Source organism: Chiloscyllium plagiosum, chromosome 22 (assembly GCF_004010195.1).
Source record: "Chiloscyllium plagiosum isolate BGI_BamShark_2017 chromosome 22, ASM401019v2, whole genome shotgun sequence".
Classification (NCBI taxonomy): Eukaryota; Metazoa; Chordata; class Chondrichthyes; order Orectolobiformes; family Hemiscylliidae; genus Chiloscyllium; species Chiloscyllium plagiosum.
Genome location: NC_057731.1, coordinates 56900763 through 56912850, shown reverse-complemented (window position 1 = coordinate 56912850; position 12088 = coordinate 56900763). Strand labels below are relative to the sequence as shown.

Below are 12088 nucleotides of genomic sequence, written 5' to 3'. Positions count from 1 at the left end.
GGAATGGAATGATTTGTGGCCATCTCCTATCAGCATCAATCACTCTTATCTGGATACAGATTAAATCTCCCTTTGCTGTCACAGCAGGGTGTCTTGTCTTGAACCCTGACATCAGTCCCTATTGCACCAGGGTGGTACTTTTCCACTCTCTGTATCAGTCATCCTTAAGCTTTTTGACATTCGCAACTAATATTGAATTGGATCCTGACACACATTGTCCATACCCCAGTCCTGATACTGAAAGGTTATCTTAATCTGTAAAACCACATGTACCCTGGGCAGTTTGTTTTTTAAATTTAAAGTATTATCTACTTGTGGAATGGTGGTTCTTTGCATTATGAAAAATGTTATTAATTTGAATAATATTTCTCCGGTTATCCCAGGGGTTTAATTATATTGAAACCCTTAAACGCGTGTCAATCTACTAAGCTCCTTTGCTGTATAGGAAGATGACTTTGTGAAACAGTGGAGATTTCAGCTTTACAAATGGTCCATTTCTTCCTTTTTATCTTATGACTCCTGTGCCAGCATCATTTATTTCCATAATTAAAATAATGTCAGTGATGTCCAAAGTCTTACTCAAGTTGAATCTCCCCTTTTCAAATGATATAGGTAGATCTCTGTGACCTGTCCTCTCTCGATAGCTGTTTGGCTGGATACATGAACAATTTAATGAGCTTCTGTACTATTCTTTCTTCATATGGCTTTCCAACTAAAGGAGCTGTTGGAAATGCGGGAAAGCAGAATGCAAACCAGTCTTTAATAAAACCTATTTTATATTAAAGAGCAGTTAAAATAAACCAATAATGAAGTCAGTGTCATTCAGCATGGAAACAGGCCTTTAGCCCAATTTATCCATGTCATAGAGTCATGCAAATCAGGTTTCCTCAATTTGCCTGCATTTGGCCCATTTCCTTCTAAACCTTTCTTATCTATGTACCTGTTCAGATGTCTTTTAAATGTTGTAACTGTACCTACCTCTACCATTTCCTCTGGCAGCTTGTTCCATATTTGCACCACCCTCTGTGTGAAAACATTGCCCCTCAGATCCCTCTCACCTTAAACCTATTTCCTGTAATTTTGGATTCCTGGGAAAAAGACCTTGGTTATTCACCTTATCTGTGCCCCTCATGATTCTATAAAATTTCCTTCGGGTCGCCACTTAGCCTCCGCACTCCAGCGACAAAGACCCCAGCTTATCCAGCCTCTCCTTATAACTCGAGCCTTCCAGTTTTGGTTAGATCCTTGTAAATCCTTTTTTGCACACTTTCCAGTTTAATAACATCCTTCCTATAGCAGGGCAACCAGAATTGTGCACATACTTCAAATGTGGCCTTACCATTGTCTTGTACAACCATAACATGACATCCCAACGCCTGTACCGATGAAGGCAAGTGCCATGTGCCACCTTCACCACACTGTCTACTTGTGACGCCACTTTCAAGGGAACTTTGTACCTGCTCCACTAGGTGCCTCTGACAACATTCCCCAAGGCCATACCAGTAACTGTGCGAGCCCTGTCCTGGTTTGTCTTAGCAAAGAACAACACCCCGCATTTACCTACATTTAAAAGCCATCTGCATTTCCTTAGCCCTCTGACCCAGATGACCACTTTCATTGTCCATTATGCCACCAATTTTGGTGTCATCCACAAACTTACTTGCATTGCCTCCTATATTTCATCCAGATTCTTTTACATAAATGATGAACAGCAGTGGACTTTTTTCTGCAGAAACGTAATTCACTTAAACTGTATAACTACCCGCTGCACCTAATAAAAACTGAACAATATGGAGAGTAAACTTATGGGGATCTGAAAGTGGATTTTCCTCCAGTCCTTCTGTAATACATTTGGTTGTGATTGCAGCCTTTGGAGGGAATAACAGAGTTACAAATGGTCCTGATGTCTAGCTTTCTAAGTGAATCTTCTAACATGAGTATGCCATTTTGGTAATCACTTGGGGAAGTACTGTAACTATTTTGCACACTGACTTCCTTGAACTACATGACAGCGAAAGCATTCCCTCCTCATCACTGCAGTCTATCATCGAGTGCTCCATGAATAGTTTAGAAGAGCTAAGGGCTCATTTCATTAAGTGAATAACTGCACGCTAGTATGAGATACCTGATGGTGCCTCAACGACTGTAGTCCACTCCCTCTTGTCATCACTTTCTGTAGCTGGAGTGAAACAAATGGAAACCGACAACAATTTGACAGTGTGCTAAACTGCTCTTGTTTATTAGGTCATGTCTGGTTTCAACAATGATTTAATTGGTTGACTCAGTAAAGTATTCTTTATGATGGATGAAGAATAGATAATTGTATGGTTTCAAAAGTAATTTTGTGATTTCAGTTTTGTCCCAGTCATATGCCCGTTTTAGAAAGTCATTCTTTACTAAAATTTTATTCTCTTTCAGGTCATTCCTGGACTTAAACCAAAATGTATTGTCAGAACTTTATCACTTCAGTTTTATCCTCTTAGTGAGAGGCAATAAAGTTGCTATTTTGTTTAATTCATCAGTTTGCATGGCTTTTTGCAATTTGAGTAAATGTTGACTTGGAAGTTGATGCCGCTTAAAACTATTTTTTCAGCTTGTGGGCCAATTTATTGCAAGAGCTGTGGCAGATGACATCCTGTCAAAAAGTTACATTGAAAGTTACAAAGGGAAAGTGGATTGTGAGAATGCCAGGTAGGTGGCTTAAATTTTACCTTGTGTTTTTTTTAAGAAATGGGATATGATTGTTATTTGCTGTAATGTGCACTTTGAAATCCAGCTGCAGAGTATCAAGATATGTTTTTGAAAAGTTCTTGAACATTGTTAATAAGAGCACAAATATCCAAGACTTAATTCTAATTGACTTTAGTAATGCTTGTCCAGTCTCAGGTGAAGTAGCTCACAATATTAGTTATTTCAATGAAACGAATATGAGGGAAACACATTTTCTTTCTCTCTTCCCCAACCCATCTCCCAAAACCATTCTCTGTCTGTAGAGCTGCCTTGGGTCGAGCCGCAGTGTTGCTGAGTATGAAGAGAGGTGGTCTGCGTCTGGACAATGTATGGGGAACAGGGGGAGGACAAAGGCCAGTTGAACAACTTGTCCAAGAGGTATGTAACCTTAATGGTTTCTCTACTCTGCAACTTGGATAAAAATGTAGTTGTTGTTGTTTTCATCATGGACCTAAAACTAGGATTGAAGTTTGTAGCCTGTAACATTTCATTTCACGATGTACAATTAAAAACATTTTTGAAATGTCTGTTATTGAGTTGTATACCTTTCTTGGGAGTTGAGAAATATTGGACAAAGTAGAACAAGTATGCAGTTTTCGCCATTACATATAACCCCTTGAAGCTCTGTTTAAAAGGGCAAATTGTTATTTCTGTATTGAATGTAGGAATCTTTTGCAATAACACTGAGATCGCCAAGTTATGACTGTGGTTAGTTTAACCTTTTTCAGTTTAAAGTCTTCTGATCGAATGGTCATAGTAGAAGTTGAATCTAAACTCTTATGTGGTCACCAAAGTAATCTGTTAACTAGTACAGATCCACTGTTTGTGTAATACGTCTAGCAATCTGTGATTGTGGCGGTTTGCCTTATTGCTTTTCATAAATTGCCCTTTTTTGGGTATCTCTGAACTTGGGATTATTTTTCCTCTTAAGTCACCTTATTGTTACTGCTGACTTCAGACTCAATTTTTCATGGCTGTCTAGTTAGCCGCATTTTTGCAAAATACACTATTTATTGCATTGTTGATTAAGGATCACCATTATTGTACATTTTCCATTTGCTGTTCATGCCAAATTGTGTGTGAGCTCATTTCACAAGTGGGCATGGTGCAAACAGTGATCTGAATTCAAAGTTTGTGAGAATATTTGTAACTCGGGTGCTCGTTGTGGTTCTGTTCGCCGAGCTGGGAATTTGTGTTGCAGACATTTCGTCCCCTGTCTAGGTGACATCCTCAGTGCTTGACACCAACTAGCCACGAAACGACACGACCAGCTATCCTTAGTAGCCACACACGCAGATGACAAATAACAGGAGTTCGACTGGGACAACACTACTATTATAGGACAAGCCAAACAGAGAACAGCCAGGGAATTTCTAGAGCCATGGCACTCATCCACAGATTCTATCAACAAACACGTCTACCTGGACCCAATATACCGGCCACTGCAGTGGACAGCTGGAACTAACAATCGGAAGCGGCAGAGACAAACCACTGTAAATGCCGGAGAAAAGATCACAGAAGCGCTTCACAGGAGGCTCCCAAGCACTGAGGATGTCACCGAGACAGGGGACGAAACATCTGCAACACAAATTCCCAGCTCGGCGAACAGAACCACTACAGTGATCCGCATGTTTGAACGTGGTAGGACAGGTTATTAAAGCATGTGGGATCCTGGGCATTATAAGTAGAAATATAGAGTAATAGGCCAGTAAATCATGCTAAACTTATGTAAAACCCTATCGCAGTTCTGCCCAGCTGCAGTTTTGCATCCAGTTTGGGACACTTCACTCGAAGAGGAATGTCGCAGCTTTGAAAAGGGTATAGAGAGAGATGTAAACACCAATTTTAGGGTTCAGAAATTGCAGTTTCATGAGTGGACTGCATCATAGACCAGAGAAGGCTGAGAAGAGATTTGATTGAGGTGTTTAAAATGAAGGATTTGGATAGATTAAAGGAGAGAAATTGTCTCCTGTGATTGAGGAGTTGACAAGTGGAACCCCCAGATTTAAGTTTTTTTTTGGTCAAAGTTGACATTAAAAACTTTTTATTTATCATAGTGAGTTTTTAGAGATGTGAACAGATTTAATAGGTAAATCTTGGAAGGAGAATCTATTGCAGATATATGAAGAAATATGGTGAGAGAAAGATTTGTCTTCTCTTCAAAACCAGGCCAGATTCCATTGCCTTCTACACTATATTATTCTGATTTTAAGTTGCAGTATATACATATATGCATCCACCCCACAGTATGCCAAAGGGAAGCCTCCTTGTATAGCAATTATATTATTGAATTGATCAGCTGCAAAAATTCAGTGATTGGAAGAGCAGGTCAGAGGCTGGGAATTCTGTGGCAAGTAATTCTCCTCTTGACTCCCAAAATGTACCCACCGTTTATAAGGCACAAATGGAATATTCTTCACTTGCCTGGACGAGTGCAGCTCTATCAGCTCTTTAAAAGGCTTGACATCATTCAGGACCAAGAGATCTCTTTGGTACACCCTTCAACCCCATTGCACAGTGGCAGTAATGTGTTACTTACCTATAAATTGCACTGCAGTAACTCCCCAAAATTGCTTAAAAGACACCATCCAAAACTCTAACCTTGCCAAACTGCAAGGACAAGGGCAGCAGGTACATGGAAACACCATCCACTGCAATTTCCCCTTCAAGCCACTTGCCATGCTGACTCTGAAATATATCACTGTTCCTTCACTGTTGCTGGGTCAAAATCCTGGAATTTCCTTCCTAAGAGCATTGTGGGTCAACCCACAGCACATGGACTACAGCGGTTCAAGCAGCATCACCACCTCCACAGGCAATTGGGTGTTAACAATAAACAATGTCAGTATCTACTTTTTCCAATTTAATTTCATATGCAGGATTCACTGAGGTTTTTAAAAATATAGTTTGAAAAATTTGTGCCTGAAAATGGTTGGGTTAATATTTTTAAAACCTTTGTCTTTTGCAGATTTCCAGTCAAGATAGCCAATCAGTGTGACCTTAATAGTAGTCACCAGTGAGCTAGGTGAACAGTGTATAATGAAATATTATTTGATCGTGCTTGATTGCATCTTGTTTCTTTTCACCTTCTCCCCAACACTCCCAAAAATACCTCCACTCTGTAATTACTCTGATAGATTGACATGTTATTGAAAGAATACCAAGTGTCTGGAGACTGCGCAGAAGCAGAACACTGCCTTCAGGAACTCGAAGTACCACACTTTCACCATGAACTGGTGTACAAGGTAAAAACAGAAGTGATTATCTGCGAGTGTCATATGTACATACATTTTAAGCAATAGGTCATTCACAATGTTGAAATAATCACAATATCGAAGGTAATGGAAGTAAAAGTAAGGAACATCTAAGCAGCAGTCAACATAATAGACTAATTGAAAAGGGCAAAAACAAAGTGACAAAAGACCAGGTATAGATTGTCTGTCTATTTTCTTGTTATATTCCTAACCCTCAAAGACAATGATATTGGCAAACAATGAAATAACAGAAATTTCAAACTTTTTTCAAATTGTAGTCAACAGAGTCTGTGAAAAATATATTCTAACAAAGACACCAAATTGATATAATGATAATGATAAAATGTAGGAGCATAGAATAGAGGCAGCAGTAGGCTCCACAAGCCTGTTTCACCATTCACTATGATCATGGCTGATCATCCAATATAACAGCCTATTCAGGCTTTTCCTCTGTATCCTTTGATCCCTTTACTAAGTGTTATATCAAACTGTTTGAAATCATAAAATGTCTTGGCCTCAACTGCTTTCTGTGGTGGTGAAGTTGAAATCTGAAAAAGAAATGAATAAAGACATGGAGGGGGGATAATTTTAAGGGGAATAAATGACAGCACAAAGTTAATAAACAATAAAGTGTATATCTGGGAAGAATTCAAATCTTGAGAAAGATCAAAGAAAATGAATGCAAAGATTTGATTTATGCAAATAAGTACCAAGGAACATGAAATAAAATAATAAAATATTCCACAGGCATATCTTAAAGAGCAAGTCTGATGTGATTACGGCCCGTAAGGAATAGTCCAGATAAATCACAAGCAAGACCGAAATAGCAGAATATTGAAATTATTTTGATTTGGTACTTCCCAAGTAGACGGTGCTCCTACATTTCATCCCAGGTGTACATTACATTGGGATATAAGATTAGAAATGATCTAGTCACTGTTAAATAATAAACTAATCCAATTAATTAAACTGGATAAAACACCTGATCCAAGAAGAGACAGCAGAGGCACTATATTTCTTGAGAAAAAGGTATAGTGCCTAAGGAGTGGTAGATAACATATGATCTGTCTCCTTTTGTAAACGTAGCTATAATAATGCCCAAGGAATATTAGACTAGTCATCTTGTGGTGTAGTTGGTCAGCGTGTTTGATTGTTAACCAAAAGGTTGGTGTTTTGAGACCAACCATGCACAATGTTTGAGGGCTGTTGTGGTGCAATGGTAGTATTCCCACCTCTGGACCAAGAGGCCCAGGTTCCAGTCCCACCTGCTCCAGCGGTGTGTTAAAACATCTTGAACAGGTTGATTAAGAAAATATCTAGAGAGTTATTTTAATTTCAAATGGAGGAAAATAGTAAAATGGCCAGTAAAGAAGAAAAGAGAACCATCCATACAGCAAAAACACAATGATTAAGCAGCATGGATGTCAAAAGTGAAAGTTTCACTTTGTCCATCTCTGAACTATTTGTAGAAGTAACAAAGTGTATTTAAGGGTGAAGGTAGATGCATCACACGTCTTGATTTTAAGAAGATTTTTAATAAGTGTCACATTAGAATAATAAATTAGGTGGGAACTGGCTGATACTGGGGAATGGATATAGAGTTGACTGCAGTATAGGAAGCTGTGAGTATGCTAGAAGGTACTGATTTAGAGTGGCAGAACGATGGGGGTGTGGGACCCACACGGATTAGAACATAGAACATAGCACATTACAGCGCAGTACAGGCCCTTCGACCCGAATATTGCGCCGACCTGTGAAATTAATCTGATGCCCATCTAACCTACACTGTTCCATTATTATCTGTATGTATGTCCAATGCCCATTTAAATGCCCTTGACGTCAGCAAGTCTATTACTGTTGCAGGCAGGCCATGCCACTACTACTGAGTAAAGTAACTACCCCTAATATCTGACCTATATCTATCACCCCTCAATTTAAAGCTATGTCCCCTTGTGTTAGCCTTCACCATCTGAGGGAAAAGGTTCTCGCCGTCCACTCTATCTAACCCTCTGATTATCTTGTACATCTTGATTATCACCTCCCAACCTTCTTCTCTCCAACGAAAACCGCCTCAGTTCCCTCAGCCTTTCCTCATAAGACCTTCCTTCCATACCAGGCAACATCCTGGTAAATCTCCTCTGCACCTTTTCCAAAGATTCTACATCCTTCCTACTATGCGGTTACCAGAACAGTACGCAATACTCCAGATGCAGTCTTACGAGTGTCTAATACAGCTGAAGCATGACCTCGTGGCTCTGAAACTCAATCACACTACCAATAAAAGCCAACACACCATATGCTTTCTTAACAACCCTATCAACCTGGGTGGCAACTTTCAAGGATTTATGCACCTGGACAATGAGATATCTCTCTTCATCTCCACTGCCAAGTAGGTGTACCACCTACTGTATTGCTACTCCACCACTTAGAAGGAAGACAGTAGGAGACACATGGGAACACCATCATCTACATGTTCTCCCCCAGCCAAAGCCACACACCATTCTGGTTTTGAAGTATCCATGGAATTCCGTTTTCAGTTACCCGGAGTTTACTGCGGCCCTGATGTATTAAAGGGAACCTGCTGGAGCCAGGGACCAGGGGGCTGCTGTGAAGGTAAATTTCCCGTTGAAATGAATGGGGTCACTCCTATCCGCTGGTTCCACAAGTAGGTTGTGTAACGTATCCCCTACGGGTATGGAAGTGACTACTGTATTTCTGTTCCTTCACTTGCTGGGTCAAAATCTTAGAATTCCCTTCTTTACAACACTGTGGGTTCCTTCATTGAGGTCTGCAATAGTTTTTTTAAAAAGACAGCTTACCAGCACCTCCAGGGCATTTAATGGTGGTAATAAATGCTGGACCTGCCAGTGACACCTACATCGTATGAATGAACAGACAAAAATGCTAAGATTAGTGGAGTTATCCCCAAGTGTAGTCAATATTTCTCCCTCGATCAACCTCAAGAAACAGATTGCCTGCCGATTTAGCATATTGCTGTTTGTGGGAGTTTGCTATATATAAATTAGCTGTTGTGCTTCCCACGTTACAACAGTGGCTACACTTTCGAAGAATTTGTTGATCATGGAAGATGCCATGGAAATGAAAATCTTTTTGGTTCTCTCTTCAATGAAGTGTAACTGAAATGGTCTGCTGTGTCATGAATGCTGCTTGAGAACCCCTGACCCTGAGAAATAATTTATTGATCTAGCAGTTAACTGCTAGGCTTTATTATAGTAATTTCATTTTAAAGATTGTTTAACCCTGTACAGTTTAAGATGCAAATATTCGAGTTATGACTATTGCATTTAAAATGTTTTAGGCTGTAGTGATGGTTCTGGAATCAACTGGAGAAACTACCTTCAAAATGATCCTGAAGCTACTTAAATCCTTGTGGGAATCATCTGTCATTACAGTGGACCAAATGAACAGAGTAAGTATGCCACCTACTGGACAGCACTGCAGCGTGTTTAAAGTATCTGTAGATAGTATGTACACCTGTAATTTCTAAAGTACTTATATTACAATGGCTCCCATCACTGTCTCCTTGAGAGGATTGGCTGTTTGTATTTAAAAATTATTTACTCTTTAAATTTGTACCTCAAGCTTTAGAGGACTGTTGGTTTTAGTGAGGAATCTTTACCTCTCTTTTGCATGGTCACTGATGTTTAGCTTTTTAGTTTAACATTGTAGGTTTAAATGGGTTACTTTCTGTTGGCAAGGTGTAATGAATCATGTAGCAGACAGATCAATGCTGTAACCTCATTTTAAAATTTATAATAAATACCTTCGAATGAAGGGACAGAAGATATGATTGCTAAATTTGCTCATGACACAAGGATAGGTAAGTAACTTGTGAAGAGAATATAAGGAGACTATGTAGGGACTATAATGTAGGAAAATGTGAAATTGTCAATTTTGCAGAGAATTAAAAAGCATATCAAAATATGCAGGATTGCAGAGATCTGAGATATAGAGAAATCTGGTTATTATTGTGCATGAATTATAATGGGTTAGTATTTAGGTCTGTTATGTAATTGGGAAAGCTAATAGAATGTTATGGTTTATTGAGAGAGGAACTAAATACAGAAGTAAGAAAATTGTGCTATAGTTTTACAAGGCTTTGAGACCACATCTGGAGTACTGTGCACAGTTCATCTCCTTAATCTAAGAATATTTAATGTGTCGTAAGCTATTCAGAGAAAGTTTACTAGACTGATACCTGGAATTGTGGGATTCTCTCATGAGAAAAGCTTGGACAAAGCTTTTCACTGTGCCTCCGTGCACGTGACAATAAATTCAATTCAATTCAGTCTCGGATTATATCCATTGAATTTAAGAATATGTACACAGAATACAGAATGCTCCACTATTCAGTAAGATCATGGCTGATCGATTTATGTTTTAAATTTCTATCAACCCCTTGTAATATTGGATTTCCCCTGCCTAACCAGAATCTATCCACCTATGACTTAATATTCAGTCACACCATCTCCACCATCTCCGAGGCAAAGAGGTGCATAGCTACACAATTCTGAGTAAAACATTGCTCATCTGTCCTCAAATGGTAATTCCTAATTTTGAAACAGTGCCCCTGGTTTTGGACTGACCCACAAAAGGAAACATCTTTTCCATGTCCACCTTGTCAAGACCATTCAGGATTTTGGACATTGCAGTCGTCACCCCTCAATCTTTAAACTCCAGTGGAAACAAGCCAAGCCTGTGTAAGGCGATTAATACCAGATATCAATCCAGCAAACCACTTTCAATGCATTTACATCCTTCCGTGATAGATATCAAAACTGCACTGAGTATTTGAGATGAGATCTCACCAATGTAGTACTGGATAGTTGGAAGGAGGTGAATATTGTTTCTCTGTTCAAGAAAGGGAACAGGGAAATCCCTGGGAATTACCAACCAGTCAGTCTTACATCTATGGTATGCAAGGTACTGGAAAGGATTCTGAGAGAGAGGATTTATTACTATTTGGAAAAAGTACAGTTTGATTAAAGATAGTCAGCATGGCTTTTGAGAGGGGCAGATCATGTCTCATAAGCCTTATTGAGTTCTTTGAGGATGTGATGAGACAAGTTGACAAAGGTCGACCAGTGGATATAGTGCATGTTGGCTTCAGTAAGGCATTTGATAAGGTTCCCCATGGGACGCTCATTCAGAAGGTCAGGAGGCATGGCATATAGGGGATTTTGTCTGTCTGGATACAGAATTGAGGAGAAAGTGAGGTCTGCAGATGCTGGAGATCAGAGCTGAAAATGTGTTGCTGGAAAAGCACAGCAGGTCAGGCAGCATCTAGGGAACAGGAGAATCGATGTTTCGGGCATAAGCCCTTCTTCAGGAATGAGGAAAGTTTGTCCAGCAGGCTAAGATAAAAGGTACGGAGGAGGGACTTGGGGGAGGAGTGTCGGAAATGCGATAGGTGGAAAGAGGTCAAGGTGAGGGTGATAGGTCAGACTGGGGTGGGGGCGGAGATGAAGTGTTGAGCCACGGGGTGGTTGGGTTGGTTGGTCCGGGTGTCCCAGAGGTCTTCTCTGAAATGCTCCGCAAGTAGGATACAGAATTAGCTGACTGAAAGAAGACAGTGAGTGGTAGTGGATGGAAAGTATTCTGTCTGGACATTTGTGACCAGTGGTGTCCCGCAGGGATCTGTTGTCAAGTTGTGTTTTCAGGATTCTTAAGGGGGAAGGGGAGCAGGCCAAGTCCACCAACAACATAGGGAAAGGGATGGGAATGTAAGGTAGAAATTCAAGGAACTAGAGTGGAAACTTAGAGCTCGAACAAGCACAGGTATTATCTCTGTTTTGTTAGCTGTGCCATGTGCTAGCGAAGCGAGGAATAAGGAGAGCGAGCAGTGGAACATGTGTGCACTGGGATGGTGCAGGAGGGAAGGATTCAGATACCTGGTAGGTGGGACCTCTACAAATGGGATGGTCTACACTTGAGGTAAAAACAATGACTGCAGATGCTGGAAACCAGATTCTGGATTAGTGGTGCTGGAAGAGCACAGCAATTCAGGCAGCATCCGACGAGCAGCAAAATCGACGTTTCGGGCAAAAGCCCTTCATCAGGAATAAAGGCAGAGAGCCTGAAGC

General features: G+C 40.1%; 1 protein-coding gene across 4 annotated transcripts in view; it reads left to right on the top strand.

Annotated features, from left to right (window-relative positions):
- Positions 1-12088, top strand: part of pdcd4b (programmed cell death 4b) — a 47919-nt gene that overhangs the window by 28189 nt on the left and 7642 nt on the right. For all 4 annotated transcript variants that reach the window (XM_043713096.1, XM_043713097.1, XM_043713098.1 and 1 more), the window contains exons 6-9: positions 2594-2691; positions 2994-3108; positions 5868-5975; positions 9304-9414. In XM_043713096.1, the coding sequence (XP_043569031.1) occupies positions 2594-2691; positions 2994-3108; positions 5868-5975; positions 9304-9414 (432 nt within the window). The remainder of the gene's footprint in view (positions 1-2593; positions 2692-2993; positions 3109-5867; positions 5976-9303; positions 9415-12088) is intronic.